The following is a 17,608-nucleotide window of genomic DNA, read 5'->3' as shown; positions in this document are numbered from 1 at the left end:
AAGTTAGAAGGGAAATATTCTTGTCTCCTCTTAATTCCCTGCTCTTTTCCAGCCCTTGTCACTTCTGACAGTCGGTACAATCCTTCTGGATTTTTAAAAATGTATATATAAACATGTATATCTTTAAAAAATAAATATATATGGGATCAGTATTGCATCTTGTTTTTCCTTTTGATCTTTTTTATGTCAGAATGTATACAGTATTTTATTCTATGCAACAGGGGTCTATTAGACCATTACATAAATAAATCATAAATTATAAATGTTCTTCAACTTATGATGGGGCTGTGCCCCAACAAACCCACAGTAAGTTGGAAACAGCAAATCAAAAATGCATTTGATGCACCTAGCCTACAGAGTATCTTACCTTAGCAACATAGACCACTGTAAAACAGGGTTTGTTTACCCTGTTGAGCATGTGACTGACAGAGAGCTGTGCCTCACAAATGCCTATTGATTTCACGGTTATAAAGCCAACAAATCTTAAGTCAGGGACCATCTGTACTTATCTAGTTCCTTGTTGACAGGCAGTGTAGTACTCTAATACAACAATGTTATCTAATAAACGTCCTTGTTCGTATACTTTTATATATTTGTTCAAAGTTTCTACAGGATAGAGTATGACAGGTGAGACTTCTGGCCAAAGAGGGAGCACATGCAAAATTCTGCTAGTAAAAAATTGCCTACCATGAGATTGTACCAACTTATGCCTAGCACATGTATTCAGAACCCCACTAACAGGGTGTTGTCTGGGGTTTATTTGTTTGTTTTGCACCTCTAAACAAGAAAAAGGTATCTTTAAATCTTTGCATTTCTTAAATCTAGTGATGCTGAGTTTGGTTTCCTAAGCGTATTGGCTGTTTATACATCTTCTGTGAATTATTTCCATCTCCTGTCCAAGTTCTCTTCTGCCTGCCTTTCATCATTCCTCTGTACTCCCAGGATCCTAAACATCCCCCTTCCAAGTCAACAGAAGGAAATAAAACAAAGGGGAAGGTGAACTGATGAAAGAAAACAGGTCCTGAGGTATCAGAAGTGAAGCTTCTCAGTTGGGCATGTTTGTCTTTTAAAGGAGCCCACCGCAGCCTGCCAGAGGGGACAATGTTTACCTCCAAAGATTGCTAATGGCACCATTTCAGGCTTCAATGGGAAAACACTTTCCAGTGAGAAGCTCTTTCTGAGAGCCTCATTATTACACTGAGGAGATGCTTGCTTTGTCTATTACAGAGAGGCTTTCTCCTGTTAGTAGATAAAGCTCAGGCCTTAGTATCACAAAACCTTTGACTAAGTATTCACACTTCTGTACATTTACCCAAGAAGTTAACCAGAAATGCAGATAAAATCTTATGTGTATAATGTTTGTCATAGCTCTGCTTATTCAATCATAAAACTGGAAACCATTTGAAATGTCCAAAAACAGAGAATGGGTTAATAACAACTTTGTAGTTCTATCTGGTGAAATACAGCACAGCATTTTTAAACGATGCTGGAAGAAGTACTACTCAATGTCATTTTAATCTTACATAACTATATATGCAAAGGAAAAAAAACACTAGAAGTAAATATGTCAAAACCTTAACAAGAAAGGAGTGATGGAAATACGGGTCTTTTTCTGTTTTGAGCTTTTGGACATATTTCTATTGGGGGGAGGTGACCAAATATTATAGCTGTGACTAAAAAAATTATCTTTAAATGTAGATAGCAAAATGTTAAAAGGTACTTTATGGTATTATGCTCACAAATTATTCCTTTTTAATCTGGAAATCACTGAGAAATAAACATAGGCCTGGCCTTGCCAAAGTTCAGTTCTTAGTGATTCATACTTAAGGGAATCTACCACCACGCCCATGCTACGACTGGGCCATCGGCGTTGGCAGTGGCATCCTGTCCCTCCCACACCCTTCCTCTGCCACTTCTAAGGGAAGAAGCCTGAAAAGAAGGAAGAACCCAAAAGCCCAGGAATTAGAACAGATACGTTTTCTAGAAATCATTTGGGTCAGCTTCCTACCTTCAGGCAGGTTTCAGGTAAACTAACCCAGACAGAAGCATCTACTTTGTCCTTAAAGTTTCCTAAGAAGGTTCCAAATAAGATAGGTTTGGGCTAAGGAAAAGCATCCTCTTAAGGCCCTTGCGAATCTAACCACACAAGGAAGGCCTCCCTACATTTGAACATGTCTGTGCTGGTGTAATGACGTGGGGCATTGATATGCAGCCTTGTTTCTTCTGTCACCCAGCCCAGAATGTCCACAGGCAGTGAAGTTCACTTACATGGTACCGGGGGATTGTGCGTTCCGGGACAATGGCAATAGTTCCATGGAATATGTGGGGAAGGATTGGGAGGCAGCATCTGTGCACACGCTGGATACCTCTGTTCAAACTGAGGGAACTCTCTAGACCTGAGAGGTCCAGGCAGGTCCTGGAGGCAACACACGGAGGTGAGGGGCAGGGGCCTTTCCAGCTGTCTGATGCCCAGGACATCCTGGGGCTGGGAATCATACCCCGTGTCTATCGTCGGCACATCTGGGGCTGCTCGGTTCCTGTGGGGCTGCAGTGGCGGCATCGTCTCTTGGCCACTGCCCGAGGAGTCTGCTGAGGCATTGGGTAAACTTTGGTCTGATTTGTCTGAGTCATGGCCAGTGTCAGGAGAAGCTGCTGAAAGCTGAGAATCCAGCCATCGATTACGTTTTTCCATAAATGAAAACTGATGCTCTATTGGGAGGGCTCCAACCACAGACTCAGGCTCAGGCTCACTGGCCGCAGAGGAGCCGGAGGGAAAATCTTTGCCTGGGTCTGGGTGCCTCCTGAAGAAACTGTCTTCACTTTCCTCCAGGACTTCAGAGCATAGGCAGCTGACCTGCTGGGACATAGGCTGCTGATGATTTGCAAGTTTCAGGGGAGGGTAAACCTGAGAAATGTCTCCTGAGGAAGAGTGAGGATTTTTAGGTGCAGACAAGTTGTTGGGCGCCATGTTCCCTATATTTGGAACAGGTGGTTCTGATTCCTCTTCCAGGGAATATTCTGGGATTGGTTTCAGCAACTGACTTGGGTATGGTTCTGATTCATCAACCTCCACAGGAATGCTTCGGTTCATTCTAGTTTCTGGAACAAGAGAAAAAATGCCATAGCCTCAGAAGACAGATCAATTCTTGGAGTCCCCACTTCATGACCTTAAGGGACCTCCTTTAAGATGTTGTTTAAATGAACAGTGGTGTGACACCACTGTGCTTGCAAAGCCCCAATCACATAAAGTTGTTTACTTATCCTCCAGGCAAAGCCACTAATGCTTATGAAGATATTTTATCTGCAAGGCAATTCAAAGGAAGTGACTAGAACTCATCCTGTGATAGAAGTCATTCAGCACCAAGGAGAAAACATGGATGAATATCAACTGCCAGGTATTGAGAAAAGAAATTATCATAATGTGGGCTGCTTCGCATGTGTTTGGAATACACAATGAAATGCATTTCAGTAACTGATATGGAATGATTTCCAAGATATGTTAGGTGTCAAAAAAAAAGCAAGGTACAGAACAATGTATATACTATGCTACTACTTCGTGCAACAAAATTAGGAAAGGGGAATGTATATTTATCCTCGTGTGTGGTATCTGCTTATACAAGTGTAAGAGGTGTGGAACATTCCAGGATATTGATACATTGCCTTTGAAGATGAACTAGGCTGGGGAAGAGGAGTGGGAGGGAAAACTTTTGAACTTTTACCATTTTCCTCTTTTGCTTAATTAAAAAAATAAATAATGTTTTTTAGAAAAACAAAGCACGAGTTTAATACACATTGAAAAAAGGTCATGATGACATTTTCCACTTAACAACTTTGGGTCATTTGGAGAACTTAATTCCCTCTGGGCACTATGCCTGCAGTAAAGGTAGCCATGACCATCTGGTTTGTGTGTTGTTGAACTAACCATTAGATCATTAGATTGGAGAATAGAACCCACTGTCCAAGCAATATTATTTTAATCTATAAAAATAGAATCTATAAAAATAGAACTCTTAGCCAGGCACAGTGGTACATGCCTATAATTCGTGACTCAGGAGGCTAAGGCAAGAGGACTGGAAGTTTGAGGCCAGCCTCAGCAATTTAGTAAGGCCCTAAGCAACTCAGCAATACCCTGTCTCTAAATAAAATATAACAAGGGTTCAGTGATTAAGCACCCCTGGGTTCAATTCCTGGTAATCAAAAAAAAAAAAAAAAAAAAAAAAAACCCTCTTAATCAGCAATTGGTTGAAATGATGCCTGGCTTAAGGGGAGGTGGGGCACTTGTGCTTTGTAAAAGGCTGCAGAGCAGGTGTGGTAAAAGAGCAAGTAAGTGAAAAAGAAAGAAATTCCAGAGATTTATTCTGTGCAAGGCCTTTGTACATAGCATACTTCAAATACTAGAGAAAGAAAAGAGACTGTGTGTGGATTTTTTAAATTCCTACTTTGGATCCATGCAGCATTTCAACCACAAACGTTTACTGAGGGCTTACTGTGCCTGAAGTCACAGAGTACATAAATTATTGTTCTAAGACAGCTTTTGAAGAACATGAATTCACTTTCTCTAGTGCTCTGAACCCAATCCAGTGGGAACAAGACAGCATTTTGAAATGCTCCCCCTTTGCAGAGGTGGAGCCAGAAGTTTGCTAGCAGATGTATCTTTTGTTTTTCTTTCTTTCTTTCTTTTTGCTGTGCTGGAGATCAGACCCAGGGCCTCACACATGCTCGACAAGCTCTCTGCCTCTGAGCTACATCCACGACCTTTACCAGATGTATCTTAACTGCCTACAGAAAGTGAGGCATGGTGGCCCATACCTGTAGTCCCAGTTATTTGGGAGTCTGAGGTGGGAGGATCACTTACCCACGAATTTGGGATTAGCCTAAACAACATAATGAGGGCTCCATCTCAAAATAATTAAAACAAATAACTGCCTATAGAAAGATCCCTGGAGGGTCCTCCCTCTTCCTTCAGTCTTTCCCTTCCTGCCTGTCTCTCCAGGTTGTGTGTCCCTTGCCCCTTGACTCTATAGAAAAGAGAGCTCACCACTTAAATTGATTAGATCTTATAAAAATGAGTAAGAATCTACCCCAAACCATAAATATTTCACCTTTTTTACTCTCTAAAAATGCTCATCATTGTTTTCCTTTTTTCCTTACAATTTGTCTGCAACTCTGAAATTGAATATGCTGGGCAACGTGCTCTTCAGCTGGACAGGAAACAAAAGTATTTTCTCGAGGGCTGGCTGAGTGCTGGGTAATCTCCTGCTTGCATCTGTGAGCCCTCGGCTGAATAGCAGGGCGAAGAGATGCAGAAAGTGAGTCAACTAACAAGAGGACTCAAGGCCGGTCACTCTTGCTTGTCAGGGGACCCATTTCCATTGCTTGCACTTCAGACAGCTCAGGTACACCTTTTACATTCTCCCTAGGTTCTCAAGCATGAATGACTGAGAAGTGCTTCTTACAAAAAACAAGTTACACATTTGACTTTTCTAGTTGAGGGGCCTCCAGGGGCTGGGAGGAAGCTGATATAAAAGGTGACAAGAGGGGTTATCTCATGACTGCAAGTTTGAAGTCCATCAATGGTTACTTAAGGCTGGTTTGAAAAGGAACGCAGGGCCCCTCAGATGATAGTAAATAAACCTGCCATGACAATGGACAACCTCTTAGTAAAACTACAGGATTAGTAATCACTACAAATACAAAATGGACCCAGATGTTTTAAATATGTCACTATCAAATACTCAAATAGCAAATAATTATGGAAACTCACTATGTGTCCAATTCTATGCTGTTCATCCCCCTTCGGAGGCATAAGCTCAATTAAAACTCTTAAAATATCTACAAGTGATATAAAATCCAAGAGCTATAAAAGGATATACAGTTAAAAAAAAAAGTAATCAAAAAAAATTTTTTTTAATTGTGGTACTAGATTTGAACCCAGAGCCTTGCACATGCTAAGCAAGCTTTCTACCACTGATATATACTTCTAGACCTCAAAATTATTTCTAAAGACATGTAAACATTATTCCTGCCTTTAGGAGTTTTTTTTGGTCCAGCTCAAGAGAGAAAACAAACACACAGGAAAGCAAAGGCCCTACCTCAGGGCCTTTTAGAGTGCTCTTCTCCCGCCAGTCTGCATGGCTCTCTTCCTTTCTCCTTCAGATTTTTCCTCAGCTGTCCCCTTCTCAGTGAGATATGCCTGGGCACACTTTTTAAAATGTTCCCCTCACTCCCTTCTCCCTTGCCTGCTTTCCTTTGTAGCAATAATCACATCTTATATAGTCTCTAAATTTATATTATAAGTGCAAATATCTAATAAATTACTACTTTATTGCCTCTCTCTTCTTTCCAGAATAGAAATTTCACAAAGGGCATGGTTTCAGCACTTAGAACCACACCTAGCACTAGTAGGTGTTCAGTAAAGATTTGCTGAATGAATAAATGATTGATGCCTATTTTAGAGTGGAACAGATCTGTGTAAGCCGGAAGGGTCGCTGATAGAATGTCAGGCTCCATGGGGACTAGCAGGGAGTTTCTGGTGAGCCAAGTCCTTGGGGTTCTTATAATTATGCACATGGGGGCTGGGGATATAGCTCAGTTGGTAGGATGCTTGCCTCGGAAGCATAAGGCCCTGGGTTCGATTCCCAGCACCGCAAAAAAAAAAAAAAAAAATTATGCCACATGGGTGTCCCTGCCCTCTTCTTCTCTTTCCTACTCACAAATATTCATTAAATATCCACTGATTGTCAAGCTGTCAAGGCAGGCCTGGGTCATGCCTGAGAGATCCTGGGTAAGGTTGGCCACAGCCCTTGCTGACAGAATAAGGATGATGATGGGACATCTGTTTTTCGACTCCATGCAGGGAGGTGCTGGTCTGCTTGTGTATTCACAGAGCTCTGCCCAGAAAAAAAGGGGCACAGCCCACTTGCCACTACCATGTGGGCCCGTCAGGGCCCCGACCCTCTCCCAGAAGGGGCAGAGCACGGGCAACCCTGCCAGCCCTCTCCAGGGAGTCACAGGGGACAATTACATACAAACATACATCAGGCCACAGGGAGATATGTGTTTTGGTCGAGATGCAGTTTTATCTGTTTTTTCTTTAATATAAACATTGTAAAAACAATACACCTTAAAATTTTCACTCAGTATCTTTTCACTGCTAACCATGTCTATTTTCTCCTGTTTTCTTCCAGACCTTCTCCATTTGCTGTGCCTATGATTATAAGCCTGGTATGGTCTGTGCTGCAGTCCTTAACAGAGGGCGCACCTGGATTGAAGCCATGACCAGTGAGAAAGCACTGATCCCTGAGAGGATAGAAGATCTGCCCATCAGGACCTGGATCCCAAGATCCTGCAGTGTCTGGATGGTCTTGGATGCATGTGGTTCTCAGAAAGCACATTGTCATGGAGGACAATGGCCATGATTGCCACCCTGTAATACATCCCTGAGGGGAAGGGACTTGCTGGAAGATGAGGAAAGTTTCTGGCTCAGACTCTCCTTGTGGGGATCCCAATGCAGATGCCCAGGACCCGCACTTAGGGACTATGAGGTGGGATCAGGGCTTCCCTGTATCTAAAGTCCCAGAGCAAACGGGTTTTCTCCTGCTTGGCCAAGGGAAGTGAAATCTGTACAGATAATAAACAGTTATCTGCAATAACTATTAGACTTTTAAAAAGCTTGTGAACTTTGACCTAGTAATTTCACTTCTGAGAACTTCCTATGTAGAAGCATGTGCACACTGTGAGAAATGAAGAGGTAATGAAGATGGGCAGCTCAGCCAAGTTTATGTAGCAAAGACTAGTAACAACCACATGTCTGAAAAGTTCTGAGTTTAAAACTGTTCTATATCTGCACAATAAATATTCTGTATCTTTTAAAAAAACAATGAGAGGTGCTGTGTGACTGAAATGGAAGAAGCTACAAAACTTTTAAATTAAAGAGCAGAACAGTATGTAGAGGATGCCACCTTTGCATGATGTAAGAGCACACCTGCACACATCTTCTCTTAGAAATTAGGAACAATGTTTGCCTCTGGGAAGGGAACTGGATGACTGTGAAGAGGGCAGGAGAGAGACCTGCATCTCAGAACGGTTTATACTGTATAAGTTTTACACCAAATTCATATGTATCTCTATTACAAATGAAAAGAAGCCAGGCCTGTAATCCCAGCAACTTGAGAGGCGGAAGCAAGAGGATTGTGAGTTCAAAGTCAGCCTCATGCGGGGTGGGAGGGAGGCAAGAATGGAGGAAGGATAGATTGTATAGAGGAAAGAGGGGTGGGAGGGGTAGGGGGAAGGGAAAAATAACAGATTGAGACAAACATCATTACCCTTTGTACATGTATGATTACACAAATGATATGACTCTAATTCATGTTCAACCAGAGAAATAAGTTTTACCCCATTTGTTTACAATGAATCAAAATAAAGAAATTAAAAAAAAAAAAAAAAAAAGCCAGACTCAACAACTTAGTGAGGCCCTGAGCAACTTAGCAAACCTCTGTCTCAAAATAAAAATATAAAAGGGCTGAGGATGCAGCTCAGTGGTGAAGCACCCTGGGTTCAATCCCTGGGACCAAAAAAAGGAAAAGGAAAAGTAGTGTTGATTCTTATGAATGAGGAACACTTAAGAATCCCGAGAGAGTGAACATGTCCTTTAGAATAGAAAACCACTTGTCAGAAGGTGAGGATGTTTCTGGGGTGGACATGGAAGGACAGGAGCTATGAGGAGCCTAGTCCCAGAGATACTGGCCAAATTGCAACAGTTGTTATGAACAGTGTGAGTCTGGTTCATACTTCTGATCTGACTCCAAAGAGAAAAGTTTTCTAGAATCTCATTGCCCTTTGGGCCAAGAGCTCTGTCTCCAGTTCTTTGATTCTGACCCTTTCTGATCTCATGGTTCTGTCTTTAAATCTCTCCATCAGTTTCTCTGTCTCTCCAGGTTGCTCGCTTTGGTTTCCTTTTTGCCTCCTCAGACCTGAGACCTTTCTCCTGCCTACTCTATCCTACTCCACCCCCAGCAGCCTGGTTTTGCAGATAAGGTCTTATCCAAATGTCAGCAACCTCAACGTTCTTGACAATGCTCCCTCGGTGTCCCATCCACAGAATTTCCCACTCTTTCCCCCCACCACCTCTTTTTTCTGCCAACCTCCTAGAACTGCCTCCAACCCTGCTCATGTCCATTCCCAGCACCCTTCACCTCTAGCACATTTAATTTTATATGAAATTGCTAGGATTTCAAAACGGAGTCTGCTGGTCTTCACAATCCCAACTTTCTGATCTCAGAGTCCATCTTCAGAAGCTTCTGTCCCCCCATCAGGCCTGCTTTCCTTTCTGCAGGTCCATTAGACCCCAGGCTGGCCTGTGTGGGAAGCAAGTCTCTTTCAGAGCACACATTAACAGAACTAAGGCCTCCCTTCACAGTAACTATGGCTTCTGCCTTCCAGATGCTATTTACTCTGAATCAACACTTATTTCTAGGATGTGGGAAAATACACAGTGCTTAAATGCATTGGCTCTGAATTCAGTCTCCCCAGGTTTAATTTCTTTCTCTGCCAGCTGCATAATTAGACATGTGACCTTGACAAAATTACTTAACTTATCTGGGCCTCATTTTTCTCATCTGCAAAATGGAGAAAATAGACATACTTGCTCCAGAGGGGTATTATGAGGATAAAAGAAGACACACAATACCGAATGCAGAGCCTGGATTATGTTAAGCTCTTTAAAAAATGACTTTTGTTATTATTTTTCCTGCAGCAAGTGATTTGGCTTTGGAACTCTTTTTCTTTTTTTCTTTTTTTTTTAGACTGTGTTTCCTGGTTTTATACCCAGGTGTTAAAAGTACCATATGAACCTAATGGAGACCGAATCTTTTTAACCAACGTGTACATATGAGAGTCATTTCTAGCACATTTGATTCACATCATCTCATTTGGTCCTTAAAACAAGCCTGGGCCACAGACTGGGGCAATGTACCATCCTGCCATTCCTGTTCCACAAAGGCTTAGATACTTATGTAGCTTTTCCAAAGTCACATAACAAGTGATAGGTAAAAGCAAACCTAACCTATAGATCTGCTAACTCTTTCTACTAAACCATGCAGAGTAGGGCTTGGTGAACTTTTTTCTTCAAAGGACCAAATAGTAAATCACTTATGCTTTATGGGCTACATGATGTCTCTGTCTCATATTCTGTTTCTTATTCTTATTTTAAACAACCCTTTAAAAAATGTAATGATTCTTAGCAATAGGCTAGTATAAAAAGAGATCATGGTTACCTTTGCCCAAGGGTTGTAGTTTATTGACCACTAACACGGATTATGCTGATATATCAAAATACAAGTGTAATGAAATAGAGCTTCCTAAGAAACTTTACCCTTTGTTAGCAATCACTTGTTAATATTTATTGCATGGTTACTATTTGTGAAATACTATTCCAAGTTTTATATATGTATTAACTCATTTAGTCTCCATGGTGACCCTAGTTGGTAGGTACTATCATTGGCTTCACTTTATAAATGGGGAAACTGAGGCATGGGGAAATTAAGACACTTCCTCACAGTCACATGACCAGTAAGCAGAAGGACTGGGGTTCTAATCTGCGCAGTCTGGCCCCAGATCCTGTGCACTGAACCATGTGAATCTCATCTCGGGGCATTGGTACAGTTATTTGAGAGGGAAAAAGGGGATAAAGGAAGCCACGGAGCTTCTAGAAGCTTCTGGATTAAATATGTTTCAGATTGATTCACCTTGATGCTAAGGGATGTGGAAACATGCCACCTGTGTTCTGTGAAGCATCAGCAGGCCGGAAACCTGCAGTGGCTTTCCTTCATGCCATTGTAATACAGAGGACAGAGGCAACTGCAGAGGCATCTTGATTTGAGAAAAGTACTTGATTGGATCTCATTAAATTTTAATCATAAACTGAATTCAAAATAAATTGAAAACTGGTTGACAGAGCACAAACAAAGGGTAATGATAAATGGTGATGCATCTAGAGAGGGGATATCTTCCAGGGGACGCCTCTGAACCAAGGACGGGAGGGATTTAATGAAGGTGTTATGTCCCTGCAGGAAGACAAATAGCATAGCAAGGAAGAGAGGGAGGGCAGGAGTGAGCAGCCTGGATAATTAATAAACCACATTAACAGCTCCTAAATAGTCAAGGCTGGGTGTTCACCAACAACTCGGATTTTTTTTTTTTTTTTTTTAAGTATTCTCTAGGTCAACAAGAGGGTTGAAGAGGTCTGGGAACACACAACATGCATATTTCAGATGGACATAATAAATAAATATATAAATTTATAATTGGGATGATCCTCAGATTCAATTTGGATCAGATACTTAAATTGCAGATTCTCAAGGTTCTTATTTTTCATTCCCAAGAGAGTAATTTTAAATGTGTCTTAAAGACATGGATTTTTTTTTTTAAATCTGTAAACTCATTAATGTTCTTTGTTTACTGCCCAAATGCATGCAAACTTTCATAACACTGGTTTTGCTTAATGGCTCAGATTCAAACTCCAACAAACATGCTTCCAAGTTCACTTGCAGAATTTCCCTGTCAGAGACGTTCTTCCATTAAGTTTGCCAGAGAATTTGAAACAGTGTGAGGCCTGGATACAATGGGACAGTAACTGATCCCCGATACAACCCTGCATAGGAAGACTCTGGTCAGGCAGAGCACAGCACAGAGTGAACTGACCTGATTTGAGGAAGTTTGCTCTGGGTTCCTCAGAGCAGCTAAGGGAGGAGGAGGTGGACTCATGGGAGCGGACTCATTCTGCCACATTGGAAATCCATTGAAAACCTTTAGAAAACAGCCTCAAGCCAGCCCAAGTTCCTCAGTTGCCATTGTTTTTGTTTTCAGATAAGATGATTTTTTTAAGCACGCATTTGTGATCCCTAATTCAGTCCAGGCCACAGAGTGCAGGAGAGGAAGGGATAGAAAGCAGATAGGAGTATGGAGGAGGAGAGAAGTAGGGAATGCGAGGAAGGAGTAGGGAGAGGGACTTATTTAATTGGAATCTGTATGTGTCACAGGTATGAGAAGGGTCAGGTGGAAGGAGAGGGAAGAATGAACACAGGTCAAAGGCAAGAGCATCGCGGGGTAAGGGGGTAGCCACGAAGAGTGTGGGCAGACAGAGGAGGAAGCAGCTCAGGGAGGAGAGGGAGACATGCTGACCCTGGGAGAGGAGAAAGGAAAAACACAGAACCTTGGCCAGGACAACAATGCAGCAGAGGAAAGCCAAGTTCCCTCATCGCGGGAGGAGCTGCCAAGGTCCCCTGCAGCCCAGGTCTGCAGGGGGTTGAGCGGTCGGGGGCTGCCCAACGTCCATCCCATTCCTTCCAAATAGCTTGACTTCAGCTGCCTCGGCAGGGAACCAAGCCAAACTGGCACAGCTCTGCAGGCCACCACGTGGATGAAAGGCCACCCCTCCTCAGCCAGTTTACAACTTCTGGTCTCCAGGAAGGTCCGGGTGCACACACGCAGGCGCACACACGGAGGCGCAGAGGCAGCTGAGCGGTCAGGCCGCCAAGCACATGTGGGCCGCAGGAGGCCTGCTGGGCGCCAGACAAGGATGTCGGAGGGAGAAAGGACAGCCTGGGTTTCAGGAACTAAAAATATCTTGGTGACAATGCATTGGAAGAAACAGGAGAGGCCCAGGGGGACAGCTTCTCGATTCCAGTCCTCAGATGCTTTCTCACGAAAGGCCTGCTGGATTGTTTTGATAAGGAAATGTGATCAAACATTAGGGGTCATTTAGTTGGATCTGAAAGGAATTTAAAGTTTAATGTGCCTCATCTGTGTGCTTTTTTTTTTTTTTTTCCTGCTGCAGTTGCTTGCAATTCATATATGTACGTTTTTAAAGGCTAATCTAAAATTGCCTGCAGCAGAAAAATGATTTGAATTCAGGATATATCTGAGATTTTCATTCTGCAATGTGTAAAACATTGATTTAATTTAGACAAACTACCCCACCATAATCTATCTTGCTGAATGCCTGTTAAAATATGCCTGCAAATATGACTTTCTTCTCTCCTTTTAATTTTCAGAGCTTTTGAAAGGCACGAACTCCTTAATCCTGGGAGAAGCAGGCTGTAGCGTTTTTGGTCTTTGCACCCTCCAAAAATGAGAATCCCTGTGTTAGAAAGTTTTCTCTCCAACACAAGGACACATTACATAGACCTCACTTCTAGTTGGTCCACCCCCACGCAATGAACAGAGAAGAGTGGCCATCAGCCATCCCCACCCTCCTCATAGAATGAATTGAAGTGGCAGCACCAGATTAAGAATAAGGAGGCTGGGGCCTTTGTGGATTGAAGCAAGCCAGGCAATGGAACAATAGTTTGCCTGATTTCAGATAATGATGTGTCCTTATTTGAAAATAAAATTGGGAACTTGCTGCAGGTGAAACATGTTGAAATTCCTGTCCTTTCATCCCAAACAGAAACATCTCGAAACATGCCAAGGGCAATATTAAGGCCTCCATATCCCACAGAAAGTTCAGCAATACCAAAAGCCCTGAATCAGTCCATTCCAGTCAGCCAGAGCCTGTTGGAACTGTCCTGACAGAGAATACTTGCCCAAAAGAAACAATAACAATATTTTTTAAAGCAGTGGTTTGGAAAAGGTTAAGAATTCAGTGTATCTGCCATCTAATAAGGAGTCTAATCATAATCATCACCCTTCCCTGGTGCTAGGATATGTTTCACTGTTTCCTTTCCCCTCCCATTAGAGGCCCCCCATGCTGTTGGCTCCAGCTAGGAGAGGTTTCCAGCAAAGTCAGTCACTGGCTGTGGGAGCCAAGCTTGCCTGCCAGTTCTGTCTCTGTGAGCACGGGGTGATGCTTCCTGGGTAACCCTAACGGGACATGAACTAATTCAAGAAATCCCCTGTTTTCTCCTATGTGCCTAGAGCCAATGATGATATCTCAATTCTAGGCAGCCCTCCTGCAGAGCCACTGACTGCCTTGCCTCCCCTAGTCCTGAGGACTGCTTCACCTTTGGCCTAGAGAGCAGAAGAGTGAAACAGAAATCAAAGAAGCTTACGTGGAAGGAGCCTTGGCACCTCCAAGGCATTTGACAGTATGATGGCTTCTAGGAGCGAGAAAAGTATAAAGAAACAAAGTCCCTTTCCTTGGGCTAACTGACTATTAGCAGGAGGTAAAATTTATATATGTAGTAATCACTATATAAAACATGCCTTTAAGACCACCCGTTACAGTTACCCCTCTGGGACTACCCTAGCCTCGTTTTGTTAGACAGGAATGTAGACACCATCATGTTTGTGCATACGCCCTCACTTTACTGGTGAAGTAATCCAGGCCTGGAGGAGCCAAAGTGAATTGCCCAAGATATGGAACCATACGAAGTGGGGAGAGCTTGGAACCAAGTTTCCTGACCTTTTTAAAAAAGTATTTATTTGGCCTTTTTTTCTCCCATTCCTTTAAAAACAATCCCCCTGTTCTGAGAGATCTCCTTGGACCTGGAAGTCACAAGAAACTCCATCAGCTTCTAAGATCAAGTACTAGCGTTTCTTCCCTTATGTCCCCCCAAGCTCTGTCCAGAGCCAGCAAATGTCTAGCTGCTGGAGAGGAGTGGAAGGCTGTGGAGAGGGGCTGGGGAGGCTGTTGAACGGGAGTTGAACGGGATTTCCTGGCCTAAGAATGCACTGTTGATTTTTTTTTTTTTTTCCTCTGCATGAAACCAGGATACAGAAAATTTGGGAATTCTCCTTCCCACTTTGCTGCTGACGTGTTCTGGGGCTGAAAGCCAATTACTTAATTTTTGCCATCGCCAACTCCCTCTGTGGAAAAATGGAGTTTGAATTCTTGATGGCAACTTGTAGGAACACTGAGTACTAAACAAATGGTTCCCAGGCAGCTCGGAAGCCACCGTGCCTGGGCCGGGTCTCCTCAAAGAGTTAATCTCAGCTCGCCTGTCTGAAACACTAAACCAGCAACACACACTGGCTGCAGAAACTTACTGTCATCTTCTCAGTCCAAGCTCGTCTCCCTACCAAGTTAAAGGTGGAGAGGAGGGCGGAGGAAATGAGGAAACGTAGGGGCAGAACATTTCAGCAAAGGAGAAAACAGCGTTTTGGAAAATGGGTCAGTGGTTAAGAAATCAGAGGAGGCAGGCAGCACTTACCTTAGCTCCACTACGGACAGACAGACTGGGGCCCAAGGGGTGGTCACGATCTCTTCTTCTTTCTCCCGCTTGGGTGTCTTGGGTCTCTCTCGCCTTCTCCAGGCCCAGGTAAGTTGTAGAACAGGCTCTGAAGCAGGAAGTGGAAGTTGTATGCAAATCTCTACAGAGGCTAGGAAGCCTCTGCTCAGAAATCTCCCTGTGGGCAGTGAATCAACGGCTAAGTCACTTTATTTCTTAAAACAGAAACCTCCTTCATTCACTAGAAAAAGCCAGTGACCAATTAGGCTGTATTTTTGTTTTCACCACCCAGCTATGAAACTTCGGAGGAATGCTCTGGGCTGTGGGGTTAGACTAGTGCCCTCCCTGGGAAGGTGGCTGGGAGGAGACAACTTGCATATTAAGGTTGCTAATGCATTTGCAGCTTCTAAGGAGGAGACTGGGGACAGGTGATGGGGAGGAATGGCAAGTAAGAGCTTCTGATTGTCTCCCCTAACTGCTTAAAACATTTGCTGCCCATGACCATGGAGGGGCCAGGTACTGCCCATGGTCCCCTCCATACCCCCCCAACCCCCCCCCCCCCACTGTCCTCCTCTGACTTCCCATTTCTTGACCTCAGGTTAACTTCCTCCCCTTTCCATTGTTTAATCAATAGCCTACAGAATTACTGCAGAAGGGCTTGCTGGAGGCAGGATTATACCACAGCAGCATGTACATATATAGATGCAGCAGAGGGTGATGGGAGTCACATCAGTGGGAGTTTTGGAGCCAGAGGGCCTGGGTATGAACCAGCCATGCCATTGGCTGACTGGGCTCCCCACACAGTGCTCCTGCTAGACTTGGCTGCTTGCTGAAGAAGTCCAAGGTCAGCCCATTATGCTGGCTGTCTCTCCACCCTCATGCAAGGTTCAGGCCCCAGAGCATCCCCATCCAGATTGTGCCCGGTTCTGCTCGAGTATGACACCTGAAGCAGGTCGTTCAACATTCTACAGAGAAAGTGTGGCTTTTTAAAAATAGTATAACAAAGGCAATACACGTTTTGGTGTGTCTGTTTACAACAGAACACTGTTGCTGTTAAAAATCACAAATATTTATGTTTATAATTTCTACAAACTAGTCTAGAAAAGTCACCTGAGATGTCATTTGGTGAAAAATATTATCTTATTCTTGCCAATGTATATGACAGAAGCACAGACACACATGTACATAGATTTGTTTTATTCACCACTGGACCCTAGCACCTAGGGTGCTGCCCAGAACATTGCAGGCAATTACTATATACCTGTTACGTGATCATATCAGAAACGTCTAGAAGGATGCCAGACTAGTGGTGGTCACTTCAAGAGAACAAGATTGAGGGAAATAAGTGAGAATGAGGGCTTTATTCTATGCACACATCTGGATTGATTGCTTTTTTCCACAAGCATGTAGTAATTTTTCATTAAAAATAGTTTTAAAATTTTTATAAAGTATTTATTACCTTATCCTCGAACTCAGTTTCAAAATTATTATCTGAACAATCTTTGGAGGTGTGGAGCTGGGATTGCAACTGAGTGGTGGAGTGCTTGCTTAAGATATCTGACACCTGGTTTGGCTGACAGCACTATAAGAAAAAAAAATCACTAGAATTATCTGTTGGGTGTAGGGGAAAATAGCATTCTTTGTGGAATAGTTGGTACCAGGGTAGTTTGAAAAAGCTATCAGTTTTGAGAGATGAGAACAGACAAGAATAACATGGGGAGGAAACAGGCGGGAAAGCAAGGGAAGGGGAGAGATGAGAAGATCTTTCATTTCTCTTAGATGTCCTTGAATGGACTGGGAAAAACCTGGAACATACTCCTGTCAAGGACCACCTCTGGAACACCATCCATCAGGAAGAAAAAAGGGAATCTTTTCTTCCAGTTCTCTACCAACTGTTTCCAGGGATGCAGGATCTAAGGACTCTGCGGGAAGAGCATCAGTGCTGAAGTGCTGCTCTTAACTGCTGTTAGCTGGGCCTTTCTTCTCTCCAAATTTATCCTGAGCAGGAAGGCAGACACTTGGGAGAATGGCCTCGGCAGAGGCCCCTCCCGAAAAGCTGACTGAGGATATAAATGGCTTAGCATGTTCTGGACCTAAGAAATTTCTGTCTGAACATCCCTATGGCAGTTACAGTGAAATGTGGGTGCCGGGGGGAATGTCAGGGAGACTGGGATACAAACACCTCTGGCCCCAGGGACTTCCCGCTGGCTTTCAGGCTAACACGTCCTGCCTTGTAGTTGCCATCGCAGGGGAGCGAGGCTTCATTGAGGACCTGTTCGCACATTTAATCCTCCAAACAGTCCTGTGAGGTGCATTTGCCATCATCCCTCTTTACATCTGAGGAAACCGAGGCTCAAAGGCATTGGGTAACTTCTCCAAGGACACACAACTACCTGGTGGAGAAGGACTGACCCTGAGCGTCTCACGCCAGCTCCCTCCAT

General features: G+C 43.4%; 1 protein-coding gene across 1 annotated transcript in view; it reads right to left on the bottom strand.

Annotated features, from left to right (window-relative positions):
• Traf3ip2 (TRAF3 interacting protein 2) overlaps positions 1–15,457 on the bottom strand; it is a 40,582-nt gene extending 25,125 nt beyond the window's left edge. The window contains exons 1-2 of the mRNA XM_047557442.1: positions 15,150–15,457; positions 2,269–3,099 (exon numbers count right to left, since the gene is read on the bottom strand). Of these exons, the coding sequence (XP_047413398.1) occupies positions 2,269–3,091 (823 nt within the window). The 5' untranslated portion in view covers positions 3,092–3,099; positions 15,150–15,457. The remainder of the gene's footprint in view (positions 1–2,268; positions 3,100–15,149) is intronic.
• Between the last annotated feature and the right edge of the window lie 2,151 nt (positions 15,458–17,608).

Source organism: Sciurus carolinensis, chromosome 7, assembly GCF_902686445.1.
Source record: "Sciurus carolinensis chromosome 7, mSciCar1.2, whole genome shotgun sequence".
Taxonomy (NCBI): domain Eukaryota; kingdom Metazoa; phylum Chordata; class Mammalia; order Rodentia; family Sciuridae; genus Sciurus; species Sciurus carolinensis.
This window is presented reverse-complemented; position numbering and strand designations above follow the sequence as displayed.